At 42.8% G+C, this 17,235-nt stretch overlaps 1 protein-coding gene across 1 annotated transcript in view; it reads right to left on the bottom strand.

The window, feature by feature from the left end:
- LOC120514536 (cytochrome P450 2J2-like) overlaps positions 1-16,781 on the bottom strand; it is a 48,823-nt gene extending 32,042 nt beyond the window's left edge. The window contains exons 1-5 of the mRNA XM_039734965.1: positions 16,540-16,781; positions 14,593-14,755; positions 12,518-12,667; positions 2,973-3,133; positions 67-243 (exon numbers count right to left, since the gene is read on the bottom strand). Coding sequence (XP_039590899.1) covers positions 67-243; positions 2,973-3,133; positions 12,518-12,667; positions 14,593-14,755; positions 16,540-16,731 — 843 coding nt within the window. The 5' untranslated portion in view covers positions 16,732-16,781. The remainder of the gene's footprint in view (positions 1-66; positions 244-2,972; positions 3,134-12,517; positions 12,668-14,592; positions 14,756-16,539) is intronic.
- Positions 16,782-17,235: the final 454 nt, after the last annotated feature.

Raw genomic sequence — 17,235 nt, 5'->3', positions numbered from 1 at the left:
GCATCGTGACATGTACATTTCATCAATTTCTGAACCTGACCAAAATACAAGTGACACAAGATGGACCTTTTCCATTTCCTTGAGGTAGGCGTCAATGAAATCACGAGGGGACGTCGGGTCCAAGTCCTTCTTATGGTTTCTGATTTCTTCTCTCAGAAAATCCTGAACTTTTCCATAGCTTGAGAAAAGCTTGTTGTGATCCCCTGGTAAGTACCTCATGAGTCGAGGAAACGCATTGTAAGCCTAAAAGGAAGAAGAAAAGATGTCACTTCTTATTGGAATCGTTTCAAAAAGACGTTAAACCAGCATGTCAGTGTCCATTTATACCGACTACATACTAGAGGTGGAGAGAAATGGAAGAAATAGAGCAGAGTTTCTCGATCACTGGGTCACAACCCTCTTTTGTGTTTCTGGCTGTCGCTGGCGGGCCGTGAGTTACTATGTTTTATAATGGTAGTGGGTTGTATTGGGTCAGTGCTCCAGTGTTCCTCCCTGCTGTGACGATCATGCTTGGTTCATCAAAGGGAACCCCCAGGCCAACTGTTTGTAGGATTGTGAAGACACTTACATGGGAAAAAGGGGGTCACGGCACACAAACTCTGTAGGGCATGGATACACTGGGCACATGTACTGGGGTTTGTTTATCTTCCATTTGAATTAAAGTTTAGTGATACAGTCAAACACTTGTGCTCAAGTTAAGTTCAGACTAGCTGTGCTGCCCATCTAGAGGAGAAGGAGGAGAGGTTGGGAGCAAACACAAAGAATACATATATACAACGGGGAAAATGAGTATTGAACGCGTCAACGTGTGTGGCAGACGGCTGGTGATTCAACCCAGCAAGGACACCTGGAACAACCAGGAGAGGGACAATACCTCCCCTGGGCCACGAGAGGGCAGCCGCCCTGATCTGCGTGGGGGCCAAGGGAACAGAGCTTGGAAGCTCATCCCTTGTTGAGATGTTAGGGACTTTCAAAACTCGACTTGATGTTTTCTTGAAGGAAACAAGTGGATAGGACTGGCGAGCTTTGTTGGGCTGAATGGCCTATTCTCGTCTAGATTGTTCTAATTGTGGCCCGTGGTCACCGCCAGGGGATGCCCAGATAATTATGGAGCCCTGGAAGGCAGCACTTCCACCACACCAGGAAGTGCTGCTGGAAGAGAGTCCAGGTATTCCTGGAGTGCTTCCAGGTGCGAGGGTAGCACTTCCGCCACACCAGGAAGTGCTGCCAGAAGATCATCAGGAAACAACGTCAATGTCAATTTCTTTATATAGAACATTTAAAACAGCATAGGAATGCTGTGGCCAAAGTGCTTTGCAATAAAAGAAGAAAAAAACATACAATTAACATAAATAGAAATAAAATAAATGAACATAAATGAAATATATAATAAACAGAAGTAAGATTACATAATCACAATGAGGAAACCATCAGTATTACTGAAGGTCACGGAAAGCAAGTGGATAGAAATGAGTCTTTAATCTCATTTTGAATTGTCGACGATACATAAAGATAAGTGATTGTGCATCGATATTATCAATTTGTTATGATGAGAAACAAAGAGATATAATATTTCAGAAATATTGCACAACTGGATGTGGTTCTGATGACCTTTTCCTCCGAGTACACGAGAAAGTCGAGGGGAGCGCACTCCCGATTTTTTAATTCATTTTATTTTTTAATCCAATATATTATGTTGTATTTTACAGATGAAAATAGCTCACAAAATTTCTATTTTTATTCTTATTTTTAATAAATAAAATAAAATTCACGTCTTGCTTTTTTGTTGTGTTTGTTTGCTTTCACTATGTTCTCATTATATAAAATGGAGGTGACAGTAACTAGCGTAGAAAGGCAGTAAAAGTAAGGAATAAGTAATGGATAATCAGCGGGTTTATTGTGTAACAGTATAACAGTCAGTCAGTCATTTTCCAACCTGATATATCCTAACACAAGGCCAATCCCAGCCAACACAGGGCACAAGACAGGAAACAAACCCCGGGCAGGGCGCCAGCCCACCGCAGGGCACACACACACCCATACACCAAGCACACACTAGGGGCAATTTAGGATCGCCAGTGCACCTTACCTGCATGTCTTTGGACTGTGGGAAGAAACCCACGCAGACACGGGGAGAACATGCATCTCCTTATTGTGAGGCAGCAGCGCTACCACTGCACCTCCATGCTGCCCTAGTACAACATCCATCCGTCCATTTTCCAACCCGCTGAATCTAACTAGCGGTCATGGGAGTCTGCTGGAGCCAATCCCAGCCAACACAGGGCACAAGGCAGGAACCAATCCCGGGCAGGGTGCCAACCCACCGCAGGACACACACAAACACACACTAGGGACAATTTAGGATTGCCAATCCACCTAACGTGCATGTCTTTGGATTGTGGGAGGAAACCCACACAGACAGGGGGAGAACATGGAAACTCCACGCATGGAAGACCTGGGAAGTGAACCAGGGTCTCCTAACTGTGAGGCAGCAGAGCTACCATGCTGCCCTAGTATAACAGTGTATAATTAAATTCTAATGAATAATACAATTACTGTAATAATGTATAGAATTCAAAAAAAAAAAAAAAAGAAATGCATAGTAGATGCTCGAGATGGATGTCCATGGCTCTTCATTCCATTGGATTTCAATCACAGCCAAATGAAGTCGATTACACTGATTCTTTTTATTCACTAGAGATCTTAATTTAAATACTAAATAAGAAGCAGACACATATACAGAATTACTGCATGTAAAGGCTTCCAAAGAGGAATTAAATGTCTTTCTTCTTAAGAGAATAGCACAAATTTAACAGAAACCGAAATACGACTCATTTCACAGTTTTTATTTTTTGTGAAGCGAAACACAGCGTTTTCCTTTCAAATCCAACTTTGTGCGCATCGTTTTGCTCATCACTACCTATGAAGCATAAAGCGTTCATGAATTGTTCCAAGTTTTAATGTTCTCTTACCCAAGCCCACCAACTTCCTTCCAAAAATACACCCTTGTTCATCAGATGTTGGATCTCTCGGTAGTGGCTGTCGCTGTACTCAAATCGATGACCAAGGACGATCGAGCAGATGATGTTGGAGACGGCGTTGTTAATCATATAATGAGGATTAAATGGCTGGCCTGAGAAATTAAAGATAGTAAAGCATAGCAATGGTCAAGATCTGCTTTTCATGAACGCGTTCCTTCTAAATGTCACGACTATGCAGTAGACATGCAGCGGCAGTTCAGTTAGTAGTAGCAGTTTATTTATATATATATTTCTATGTTAATTAATGGTGACTTATGTTTATTTTTTATTGTGTCTTCTATTTTTCTATTCATTTTGTAAAGCACTTTGAGCTACATTTTTTTGTATGAATATGTGCAATATAAATAAATGTTGATTGATTGATTGATTGATTGATATAGCGCCCCTCACAGACAAAAGGGCACAGAGCGCTGAACAGCAAATACAATACAAATACAAACAATTAAAACAAAACCAATAAAAACAATACATAAACAAACTGGAACTATTCAGCTCCGATTAAAAGCTTGTTTAAAAAGAAATTTTTTTAGTTGTATTTTAAAAGAATCAACAGACTCGACTCCACGCAGACCACAAGGCAGGCTATTCCATAGTCTCGGTGCCACAGACTGAAAGGCACGATCCCCACGGGTTTTAAGCTGAGTGCGTGGGACAACGAGAAGAACCTGCTGCCCAGATCTGAGAGTCCGGCAAGCTGTATGGCGTTGGAGCAGGCTGGTTAGGTACTCAGGGGCCTGTCCGTGCAAAGCTCTGAAAGTAAAGTACCAAAAACTTTAAAATGAATTCTATAAAACACTGGGGGCCAGTGCAGTGTGTACAGAATGTGAGTTATATGATCACTCCGGCTGGCACGGGTTAGGAGCCTGGCAGCTGCATTTTGAACTAACTGAAGGCGTGAGAGAGAGGACCTGCTCAAACCTGTAAAGAGAGCATTACAGTAATCAAGCCGTGAAGAAATAACAGAATGAAGAAGCATCTCCAGTTCTGGACATTTCTTAGTTTTGAGAGATTTCTTAAATGAAAGAAACACGAGCGGCTGACTGACCGTACATACTCATCAAGTGTCAGGGACTGGTCAAAAATAACCCCAAGGTTACGTAGACTCGACTTAATAACTTGAGAGACAGAAGATAATTTTAATCTGATCTCAGAATGAAGAACAGGAGGAGCAACTATTAGTATCTCAGTTTTCCTGAATTCAACTGCAGGTAATTAACTACTGAGCCAGTCGTTAACCTGAGACAGACAATCAACCAAAGTTGACCAAAGTATTTATTTGGTTAGGCTTAAATGAAAAATAAAGCTGTATATCATCTGCACATACAGTGCATCCACAAAGTATTCACAGCGCATCACGTTTTCCACATTTTGTTATGTCACAGCCTTATTCCAAAATGAATTAAATTATTTTTTTTCCTCAGAATTCTACACACAACAGCCCATAATGACAACGTGAAAAAAGTTAACTTGAGATTTTTGCAAATTTATTAAAAATAAAAAAACTGAGAAAGCACATGTACATAAGTATTCACAGCCTTTGTCATGAAGCTCCAAATTGAGCTCAGGTGCCTCCTGTTTCCCCTGATCATCCTTGAGATGTTTCTGCAGCTTCATTGGAGTCCACCTGTGGTAAATTCAGTTGATTGGACCTGATTTGGAAAGGCACACACCTGTCTATAGAAGGTCCCACAGTTGACAGTTCATGTCAGAGCACAAACCAAGCATGAAGTCAAAGGAATTGTCTGTAGACCTCCGACACAGGATTGTCTCGAGGCACAAATCTGGGGAAGGTTACAGAAAAATTTCTGCTGCTTTGAAGGTCCCAATGATCACAGTGGCCTCCATCATCCATAAGTGGGAGAAGTTCGAAACCACCAGGACTCTTCCTAGAGCTGGCCGGCCATCTAAACTGAGCGATCGGGGGAGAAGGGCCTTAGTCAGGGAGGTGACCAAGAACCCAATGGTCACTCTGTCAGAGCTCCAGAGGTTCTCTGTGGAGAGAGGAGAACCTTCCAGAAGGACAACCATCTCTGCAGCAATCCACCAATCAGGCCTGTATGGTAGAGTGGCCAGACGGAAGCCACTCCTTAGTAAAAGGCACATGGCAGCCCGCCTGGAGTTTGCCAAAAGGCACCTGAAGGACTCTTAGACCATGAGAAACAAAATTCTCTGGTCTGATGAGACAAAGATTGAACTCTTTGGTGTGAATGCCAGGCATCACGTTTGGAGGAAACCAGGCACCGCTCATCACCAGGCCAATACCATCCCTACAGTGAAGCATGGTGGTGGCAGCATCAGGAACTGGGAGACTAGTCAGGATAAAGGGAAAGATGACTGCAGCAATGTACTGAGACATCCTGGATGAAAACCGACTCCAGAGCGCTCTTGACCTCAGACTGGGGCAACGGTTCATTTTTTAGCAGGACAACGACCCTCAGCACACAGCCAAGATATCAAAGGAGTGGCTTCAGGACAACTCTGTGAATGTCCTTGAGTGGCCCAGACTTGAATCCGATTGAACATCTCTGGAGAGATCTTAAAATGGCTGTGCACCGACGCTTCCCATCCAACCTGATGGAGCTTGAGAGGTGCTGCCAAGAGGAATGGGCGAAACTGGCCAAGGATAGGTGTGCCAAGCTTGTGGCATCACATTCAAAAAGACTTGAGGCTGGAATTGCTGCCAAAGGTGCATCGGTAAAGTATTGAGCAAAGGCTGTGAATACTTATGTACATGTGATTTCTCAGTTTTTTCATTTTTAATAAATTTGCAAAAACCTCAAGTAAACTTCTTTCACGTTATCATTATCGGATGTTGTGTGTAGAATTCTGGGGAAAAAATGAATTGAATCCATTTTGGAATAAGGCTGTAACATCACAAAATGTGGAAAAAGTGATGCGCTGTGAATACTTTCCAAATGCACTGTAGATCATACGAGATGTCCTTAAAAGAGTTAAGAATCTGTGATACGGGAAGAATATATAAAGAGAAGAGTCCAGGTCCAAGAACCGATCCCTGTGGCACTCCACATGTCAGATGAAAAGCCAGCCACACCAACTGAGAAACTCCTATTTGACAAATAAGAGGAGGACCAGTCCAAAGCAGAGCCAGAGACACCTAACAGCTCTAATCTATTAATTAAGATCCAATGGTCCACCGTATCGAAAGCTGCAGTAAGATCTAACAGTACAGGCACAGAGCACCTGCCTGCATCAGCAGCAATTAAAAGATCATTAAAAATGTTACGAAGAGCTGTTTCTGTAGAATGTCACCTCTGAAAACCAGATTGAAAAGAATCAAAGAACCCCTGCTTTTCTAAGAAGGCACAAAGTTGCTGTTCAACCACCTTTTCCAAAACTTTGGCAAGTTTTGAAATTGGCCTGTAATTACTCAAAATAAAGGGATCAGAATTATTTTTTTTCAGTAATGATTGAATTACAGCATGTTTAAAATACGATGGAACCACACCAGATCTCAAGGAGCAATTTATGATATTCAAAAGGCACGGACCTATAAAACTCAAACTACAGTGACCAGACGTCCCGATTTATCCGGGACAGTCCCTATTTTGGGATCACCTGTCCCGGCATCCCCAAAAGATCAGGAAATGTCCCGGCCTGTGGCATTTTCCGACAAAATGCGTACTTTTCCTTAGAGGCCTAGGCCCCATTCAGTCTTTTTGATTCCAAATCATTCTTTCTACCCATCATGACGTCAGACGGTTAGTCGAACTTCTTCTGAGTCTGACGCCTGCTGGTGGCCATTGTTTGCAGTATGGAAACGCACGGAAGGCGAGAAGGCGGAAGCGGACGCATCGTCGGATGGTATCGGCCGTGCCTTGTGATACGACACGTTTTGGCTATGCTACGCTCTGAGCCAGGAATTATCTTATTACAAGGCTGACCCGCCTTTTAAGGCGACCGACTTTTAAGTTGACCACTTCTTAAGGCAATTCAATATGTAGATCAAATTTGATATTTTATACAAACTTATTAATTTGGTTATATTGCATTTGAGCGGTATTACTTTAATACTCATAGTTTCTGTTATTTTTGTGATGAAATTTAAACTTTTTTTCTATATTGAGGTCGCCCTTTTGAACCCCCCTGATATTTACTATGTGGTTAGGCATTTGTACTCCATCAACATTAATTATTTCCAGAGACATAATTTTGTCTGTTTTTCCAGCGCATCGCGCACAAAAGCAAGGGAACGATGGGAGCACCAGAACTCTGCTCACATCATGTCGCTTCGTACCGCAAGCTGCAAGTAGTAAGTCTGTGATAAACGGAATACCGCTACGCTTTCCACTCGCGGGACGGAAGGACAATCCCGACCGCTTTTATATAGAAGGATTCCTGCTCTGAGCCTGATATAAGAGCTGATGCCTGATTCAGTCATTCACTCGCCAATAAGGCGTTCGAGGTGAGCCGTTTTCACTGAAGTTAAAACTTAAACGAGTTAAACTTGCCAATTTATTTTGTAGGACAAAATTGAAAGTGCTGACAGTTTATTTTTTTTAACTTTCATTTTAGCTCTTTATTCTTTAAGTAAGTACTGCTGTACCCACTTTACTGTATAGTCTCAAGTCTGCAGACTGTACTCTCTGTAAATTTCGTCGTATCTGATAATATTAATTTATATATTAATAGTGAATGAATATTTGACACAAGTCACAACAACATTTGCGGATGCTTGCCTGTTCCTTACACTTACAGCTGTCTTTTACTTTGTTTTCCTTTAGTTGAGAGTGCAGAGTGACATTGCTTCTTCCCTTGCCTCTTTGGAATTTGGTTTGCTGTTTCTTCTTTTGAAGTCGGGACGCGCACTAGCAGTAGCACATGTACGTGGGATGCAATATTGTGAATGAAGCACGTTTATCCTGCAAGTGTAACTGACCTAATAATGTACACTAATGAGTTTATTTGCTCTTCAGGAAAGCGTGTCGTTCAGTCAATTTTCACGAACTGTTTTTGGCAAGATCTAGCCAGTAATTTCACGAAAAATAGCAAACAATGGCATAGAACCCTACTTTGAAAATGGGTATATGTTTGTGGTTTAATAATATGATTGTTTCAAATGGAAGAAACTCGTACAGAATAAGGTGCCGGAAACACGAAAATAGGCATTTCCATTATTAAAGTCTATCTGGCTTCTGAGGCCCCCCGCCTGGTGTCCCAGGTTGCCCACAGAAAAATCTGGTCACTGTATTTTAATATTAATGATGTTGGCAACAGGTCAGTAGGACATGATGAAGGTTTCATCTTCCTGAGCAAGTCAGAAAGATCCGAAAGTGAAACTTCTGAGAACACAAATGACTCAGAACATGAGTGAATGAGGTAAGACAGCGGGAACAATATTAGCCCGAACAACATTAACCTTGCCAATAAAAAATGTAAGAAAATTATTACAGTCACTACCAGAAAAAACCTGAGTAACAGATTGAGATGGAGAAATAATATTGTGAATAGTATCAAATAGCACTTTGGGATTACGCTTGTGAGTCTGAATAAGATTAGAAAAACAAGCTGTTCTAGCATCCCTAACCAAAGAACAAGTGAGACACCTATGGCGCACGCAGGAACGAGCCACGCCCACCAACTCCAAGATCATTGGATACGACGACAACTCACAGAGCCACGCCCACCAACTTGGACGCGACGACACAGAAAAACCGCCGTCATTTATATTCGTTTGTCGTAGGGGTCACATGCAGCTCTGAGCCACGTTGACTGTTCATAGAGGCATGTTTCTCGTGGAGGTGAATCGCCATATGCAGTGTAAAACGGTTTGCGAGGGCAATCCCATGGGATCCTTAAAACAATCCTTTACAACTGAGGTTAAAACACAATGAAGTAAGCAGTCTTTAAAAAACGAGTTTTCGGTTACGATGCACGACTGCGTAAACCTTAATAAAAAAATGTAAGAAAATTATTACAGTCACTATCAGAAAAAGCCTGAGTAACAGATTGAGATGGAGAAATAATATTGTGAATAGTATCAAATAGCACTTTGGGATTACGCTTGTGAGTCTGAATAAGATTAGAAAAACAAGCTGTTCTAGCATCCCTAACCAAAGAATTAAAGGAAGCAAGTAAATCCTTTAAGTATGAATGATGAACTTCCATAGGCGCTCCGCTTTTCGGCAGGAATGCCTAAGATTACAAATGGAGTCATTCATCTGAGGAACTGAGTGGGTAACAGAACACTGCCTGATTTTAAGAGGAGCGATCTTACTTAAAATATCATTAAAACATTGAACTGCTAACTCAACATTATCAATATTACTGCCGATATCAGATGCCACAAACAAACTGATTGGTCACTGACTCATTAATGAAACAAGTACGCCTAGAGTTAACATAGGGTGACAGCTCTAAATCTGAAGACAAGTCAAACAAAACACACTTATGATCACTAAAGGTTACATTACAAATTGTAACATCATTCGAGCCAACTCCATAAGAAAAAAAACAAATCCAATGTATGCCCCCCACTATGAGTAGAGCCAACAACATGTTGAACAAAACTGAAAGAGTCGGTGATACCCAGAATTTCAGAAGCCACACTACATAAAATATCATCCACATGGATGTTAAAGTCACCAAGCATTATTATTCTATCCAGCTTAATAATGGTGGATACAAAATCTTGAAAATCAGTAAGAAAAGGACTAATCACACCAGGTGGAGGATAAATTAAAATCTATATATATAATTCACTAAGGCAAGACAACCATGGAAAGCACGCCGGAAGGGGTGTGGATTCACTAAGCCGCCGACACTATGGCGCACGCAGGAACGAGCCACGCCCACCAACTCCAAGACCATTGGATATGACGACAACTCACAGAGCCACGCCCACCAACTCAGACGAGACGACACAGAAAAACCGGCGTCATTTGTATTCGTCTGTTGTAGAGGTCACATGCAGCTCATAGAGTCGTTTCTCGCGGAGGTGAATCGCCATATGCAGCGTGTAAAACTGTTTGCGAGGGGTATCCCATGGGATCCTTAAAACACTCCTTTACAACTGAGGTTAAAACACAAGGAAGTGAGCAGTCTTTAAAAAACGAGTTTTCGGTTACGACGCACGACCGCGTGCACCATAGCAAACTGTTTTACACGCTACATACAGCAATTTGCATCCGCAACAAACATACGTCTTCTTAGATGCTCCTGCACTTTGTACACACCGCCCTCCCACCTCGCTACCACCATGGTCGGGTGTCTTGGTGGATTATATATAGAAAGGCAGCCAAAACCACACAGAGCAATGAAATGTCTACGTGAGTCACAGGTGCATCTCGACTGTGCAAAGACGACAACGACTCGAGTGACAAGTTGGAGGTGGGCACATGTGCAGGCAGTGTATATTGAACGAGAAATCAGCAGACTAGCATCCTTCTCCTCTTCTCCCGTTCCACCCTCCATGCCTGAGCGCCGCACGGACGATTGTGTGTTAGTTCGTTCCGTGCATTGGTTAAAACCCAATGAAGGAGGCAGTCTTTAAAAACCAATAAGCCCTGTGCCTCTGTTTCATTACCGTCTCACCTGCTTCACCGATGTAAGCCCTGCAACAGTCGAGACGCTCTCTCGGCAGCTGACCTTCTCTGTGCCTGACCGGTTCACACAGCGGCACCACATGACCAGGCGGTGTGTATGCTTCGAGAACGAGGGTGGACGCGGCAGGACTATCTAAGAAGAGGCATGTTTGTCACGGATGTAAATCACTGTATGCAGCGTGTAAAACGCTGTATTGTATGTTGCCCTCACCCAAGTTGCATCTTTTCATTCACCTACAGTCATATACACAATGAAGTGAGCAATCTTTAAAAACCGAGTTTTCAGGTTACAACACACGACCGCGTGCACCATAGCAAACTGTTTTACACGCTACAAACAGCAATTTGCATCTGCGACAAACATGCGTCTTCTTAGATGCTCCTGCACTTTGTACACACCGCCCTCCCACCTCGCTACCACCGTGGTCGGGTGTCTTGGAGGATTATATATAGAAAGGCAGCCAAAACCGCACAGAGCAATGAAAAGTCTACGTGAGTCACAGGTGCATCTGAACTGTGTAAAGACGACAACGACTCGAGTGACGAGGTGGGCACATGAGCGGGCAGTGCATACTGAACGAGAAATCAGCAGACCAGCATGACGGAGAGAGTGGAGTGGACGTCCTTCTCCTCTCTTCCCGTTCCACCCTCCGCGCCTGAGCGCCGCACGGACGATTGTGTGTTGGTTTGTTCCGTGCATTGTTACAATGTTGCTTTTCTTGCTGATTTATTACATTACCGATTTTTCAAATGTTAATTTTCTCCCTGTGCTTAAAAATTATTAAAAAACCGGCCTGATTATGCGGCGTATGGTACGCCACGGGTTGGCTAGTACAATATATTAGGGTTACACACCCGACTTTAACAATCTGAAGTTCAAAAGTCTTATATGAAATGGTAGGAACAAAATGACATAAAAATAACTTCTTAAAAACCATGGCGAGCCCACCTCAATGGCCGGTGTGCCGCTGTGTGTTAATGAAAGAGCAGTCCTTGGGGCACAATTCTATCAGATTAGTAAAATCAGAATCACGCTGCCATGTCTCTGTCAGGAACACGAAATCCAATTTACTACTAGTGAAAAAGTCATTTAAAATAAATGACTTGTTTGCGATAGAACGTGCATTAATTAATCAGTGCTACCTTAGCTGGTAGAGGCATAGAAACCGCGGCCGTCAAATTAGCATTTTCTGGAATACGAGGGATAGCATGGAGCAGTACGGGATTAATCCCTTGGCGAACTCGGAGTCTCGGACGGGGAGCGGGAAGCAACACGTCAGGTAATCCCGGCAGAACAGCTCTCACGAACGCCAGCCTGCTCAGATAATCCTTAGGTAAAGATGGATGATCCACATCAGAAACACAGCGCCATAGACACCGAAACCTCGCATGCACTCCTGCCCTTTTTCCACGTTTCCTCTGACGGGACCGCAGGTTGACTCGGGTGCCATTAACCAACAGTGAGGAATAGCTGTCATAGTAAAACGGTATAGTTGTAATGTGAGAGAAATTTTCCATTGCTGATCTAATGTTGATCAATGAAATGCCATTGTACACAAACGCGGCTGGAAAACCGCGTACGACTAGTGTCACAAAATAAACAAAAAACACAAAAATATCCCACAACCTCAATGAGCGGGCCAAGACAAACGCAAAGGCATAGCCATTTTTTTATTATTACATTGAAAAAATAGTTAAGGTTGGTAAGGTGATGCTGTCTTCATTAACCCCACAGTCTACTTACATTGGGGAGTCAGCCATGCAACTTGTTGTTACCAACGAAAAGCCATGGCAGCCCCCTCTGTTCAAATGATGGCAATGTGCTTTCCATATAATAGCAAGTCCAAAAATCTGGAATCCATGTATTTAGTCCTCCAACTAAAAAGTAGCTCCAAGAGCTTGGAAATTACTCACCTCTCTCCTCCTCAAAGGCTTCTACAAAGAACTTGGCCTCCTCCATGATGATGGACTCTAAGCTCTTCTTTCCAACTCCAAAGTTTCTCAGTGTGGTCAAAACGAACCTCTTGTGCTCTTTCCAGGTGTACCCGTTACTTAATGCCATGCCTACATGGGGGGCAAATGCATGTTAGAGCCAGGAGAAAGTGGAGTCTGTTTGGGTAAAAAGGGACACATAGGAGGAAGAGGAGGAAAACGGCAACCATTCATTCTGTAGACACTGCATCACTAAAATTGTTCGACTGAATTTAAGGAACAAGTGGAAATCAAGTTTGAATGATTCTGAAGTTTGGTCAGGACTGGACTGACAGTCCAGTTTCAAAGTGTCACCAAATGGTGGTTTTGCCAAATGACTTACTTACTTACTTACAAGCTTCCTCCATCGGGAACAGTCTGTCACAATATTGGAAGCATCATTCCACCCCACATTGATGGCACTGAAGTGTTGTTGACAGGTTGCTCTTCAAGCTTTGATGGGTCATCCCTGTCATCTCTTCTACTTTTTTGGGCATCGTGTACATCAGGATTTGGGGTAGTTGATGATTGGGTAGGAATGGAGTAAGAGTGTGAAACTGACCACATTGATTCACAATGGATGTTGCTGAATGGTTTTGTGAAGTCAACTTAGTTAATTAACACCAGTCAAGTGACAGACCACCAAAACTTGGCTACTATAAAAGACAGATTACTCAAAGTGCCAGCACCCCAGGAGTCAGACTGCGCTAGATCTCAAACTGCAAATAGCAGACTGTGAAAGAAATGACATTGAAACAAATAGGCAACAGAATATCCAGATCTGAAAGGGGACACCAGGAGATGTCAAAATAGCAAAGGATGGGTTATTAAATGATGACAAGTCCAGAAATGTGACACAAGAAGAGCCTGAAGAGCACATTGGTAAAGAAGTGACATTCCAATGGTCAGACTACTACACACTGATATCCTGAATAAAAAATAATCTATCTATCTATTATATAGTGCCTTTCACTCTATCTATCTATCTATCTATCTATTGCGGGGTGGTACAGAGCCGGGATGCCTGGAAGGACCGAAGGAGAAATTACGCCTCCTCCGTACCATGAGGGGGGCAACCGCCCTGGTGGCTATGGGGACTACAGGAAAGGAGCATGGAAGCTCAACCCTACAGAGGCCCGTGGTCACCACTAGGGGGCACCCAGATGCCTGGAGAGCCCTGGTCCTCAGCACTTCCGGGTGTGGCGAAGACAAGGGACACCCAGTGTGCTTCCGGGTGCACAGCCGGCACTTCTACCACACCAGGGAGTGCCAGCAGAAGTTCATTGGGATGCACCTAGAGCTCGTCCAGGTGAAGATAAAAGGGGCCGATCCCTCCATTCGATAGCTGGAGTCGGGTTTAAAAAGGACGAAGCCTGGAGGAGAGGAGTGGAGGCGGACAGAAGAGAGAGAGAGGCATTGTTGAGGGCCTGGACTTGATGGGTTGATGGTTGATTTGGTACAGAGTACTGGGTTGTGTGCACCGGTAAATATGGAAACTGTAAATAAGCATGTGTTTGGGTGCAATCTATCTATCTATCTATCTATCTATCTATCTATCTATCTATCTATCTATCTATCTATTATATAGTGCCTTTCATATCTATCTATCTATCTATCTGTCTATCTATCTATCTATCAGAGTAGTTCCTTTCATCTGTCTGTGTCTATCTAATGTTATGCTTTTTTTACTTATTTAACTCTTATTTTCACGTCTGTCTATCTATTCATTCCTACTAAGTAATTATTCCAGATATTCACTGCAGTGGTGGACTTCACTGTCATTAGGAGGTTCATCCTTCAAGTCCCATTATACAAAGAAACTTGCAGAGCTCTCTCCTCTGGTCAGATCTTTGTTTAGGTCCCACTTTCAGATCTGAAAATGTCTATAAGCACACACAGTTCTACTTACACATTACTAACAAAAACATTATCAGGTGACATAGGCATATTATATGTTATATATATATATATATATAATATATATATAATATAAATATACAGTATATATAGATGATTACCAGGTTTTTTGTAGATCCTGTCATAAATAGCAGGTTGTGGCCGGCCAGTCAAGGCATATCCTTGCGTCAGCAGAGCCTCCCTGGCCAACTTGTACCCGTTGACAATTACAGTTTTACTTCCTCCAAGTCTCAGACTGTAGATATCTCCATACTTTTCTGTAAGCTGAACAGAAATCAAAGGTAAACTCTTCACTTACACACTATTCTCTCTCTTTCTTTAAATATATTCATGTACAGTATATGTTGTCACGCAGGAGCATCTAAGGATCACTATCCAAGATATTCTCAAGTATGTCATACCACCCTGGGCTAAAAGGGGGCACAGCTGCTAACAGTCTTGTCATTTTCTTCTTCCACAATCTTGAGAAACCGGTCAATGAGGGCAACTGACCCTGCCCCTTCCGGGCTTGGAGCCTCAAAGGGATGATGGCCCGGAAAAAGGAGTCATTGATCACAGAGATGAGCTCCAAATCTGAGGACCCATCAGGAGAACCATAATGTTTAGGCACCACTTGACTAAGTGCCACTTACTTTTGTTGTCTTTTCTAATGCCTTCAGGTGTTATTTTTCTTTTGTAACTTATCAGTAAAGAGGGAGGGCCGTGTAGGTACCACAAAATATTCGTGTTTGGTTGACCCTTCTTCACTTGGGGGACACTATATATTGTAAGCTGGAGGGCTGATTGCACCCTCAGAGGACACAGATGCTCCTGGGAAAACCCCTGAAACAGCTGACAGTCTACCTTCGCATTGCTCCTTACCCTTCTTACCTTATTTGCGCTATAATGCGTGATAAACCTCTCGTGCGGTACTTAAAAGCCTTGCACAGCGCCTGTCAGCTTTGGAATTGATTGTTTGCTTTTATCTCTCTCTCTCTCTCTGACATTCTCTGTTCCTAGCAGAACTGTCATCTCCGACTTGTCATGGAGCACGTTTAAACTTTTGAAAAAGAGACAAATGTTTGTTTTCAGTGTTTGAATAAAATTCCTGTTTTCTACAACCTCCTGTGTTACTGTGCAAATCTGTGACAAGCGTGACAATATATATACTTATAGGTCCATAAATATTTGGACAGAGACAACTTTTTAACGGCTCTTAAATGGCTCTTTACTGGGTTGAGTAAGGAGCCATTTCACTCCATAAAGAGATAAAATCAGTCCTTCATTCACATTTATTCACTTAGCAGACATTTCTATTGAAAATGACAAACAAAAGGGGTGACCTAACATCTGGGCTTGTAGCCAATACAGTATTTCAATAAGACAGAAATCTTCAATGTGTAGTGGGCAATGGAAGAGGATTAAATAAATAAATTAAAAAATAAAATAGTAAACTTATCCTGCATGATTGTATGCCACAGCAGAGCTCACCGGTATTTTATAAGTCACATCCATGGTGGGGATGCTGGAGTCTAAAGTAGTGAGCACTGGGGCACAAGGCAGGAACAATCTCAGGATAGAGTGCCAGTGCACCACACCATCTCTCCATAGTTAATTCATAAAATCTGTTATGGATCTAAACAGATAACAGTTCATTGCGGAACCTTTTACATGGATGGTTCTTCAGAGAACTTAAAAACGATTCCACTGTGTCATCGCCCTGCTTTGCAGTACAGGTGACAGTCAGCCAGTGCTTATTCATGACATGCTGCGGTTCCATAAAAAAGAATGGAAGAAAGAAAAAGAAAACCATGAAGGCAGAAACTTAAGTAAAATAATGATGACTTGCAGTTGGACGAATGCCATCTTCTCTGTTCTGCAACTACCGCAGACTGGCACTAAGAGGGCGCTATATAAATGTAAATATGAAATTATTATTATTATTATTATTATTATTATTATTATTATTTATTCACTTTTGGCTGTATGTGTCGTCTTTATTTCTAAGTATTGGAGTCGGACAGTCGAAGGAAGAAGAAGAAGAAGAAGAGTCGGGAGTTCGGACTCACCTTTGCCAAGTACTGGTGCGGCTGATCAGAAGTCATACTCAACAAGTCGCCCACAAACGGCACCCAAATAGGACTCGGCGGGAAGTTTTTGCCATCCCTGTTCTTCAGGTAATCGGACACAAGCAACAGCACCACGATGAAGATGAGGGCGCTCCGAGCATCCAGCTGCTCCCACAGCCACCAGACCGACATTGCGGATTGAATTGCGCTCCGCTCGGCTGTCAGGCTGCCTTTAACTTGAAGCCGACGGACTTCGTGCAGCCCATCTGGGGCGGGCACTGCGTGTGACGTCACTCATGCACGAGCCCAATAGTAGCTGGGGTGGAGAACAACTGGAGGCTCTTGAAAGAGAATGACATCTGATAACATTTTTTCGAAACACGCGACAAGCGGGCTCTGTCTGCTCGGTCAAATCCTGACCGCTGGCGAGACTACAATTCACCAAACTCAACAAATCCGCAGTTTGTTTATTCCAAGCAGTGCGACGTTACAGACACCTGCTTCTCGTCGGTCTGATCGTTCACGTCTGTTACAGTAATACCGAAGGCAAACCGGGAAACACACAACCTTGCTAAAGCCCCTTAAAAGGCAGCGTCACGGCTATGGATGGTCTACTCACCGCCGAATGGTAACTGGAGGAGATACAACTGCTGCAAGGGCACAGCAAAGCTCGATGAAAAAAACATAATAAAAATA

The sequence above is a fragment of the Polypterus senegalus genome, chromosome 14 (genome assembly GCF_016835505.1).
Source record: "Polypterus senegalus isolate Bchr_013 chromosome 14, ASM1683550v1, whole genome shotgun sequence".
NCBI classification, from domain to species: domain Eukaryota; kingdom Metazoa; phylum Chordata; class Cladistia; order Polypteriformes; family Polypteridae; genus Polypterus; species Polypterus senegalus.
The sequence above is the reverse complement of the archived record's forward strand: the minus strand, read 5'-3'. Positions and strand labels throughout refer to the sequence as shown.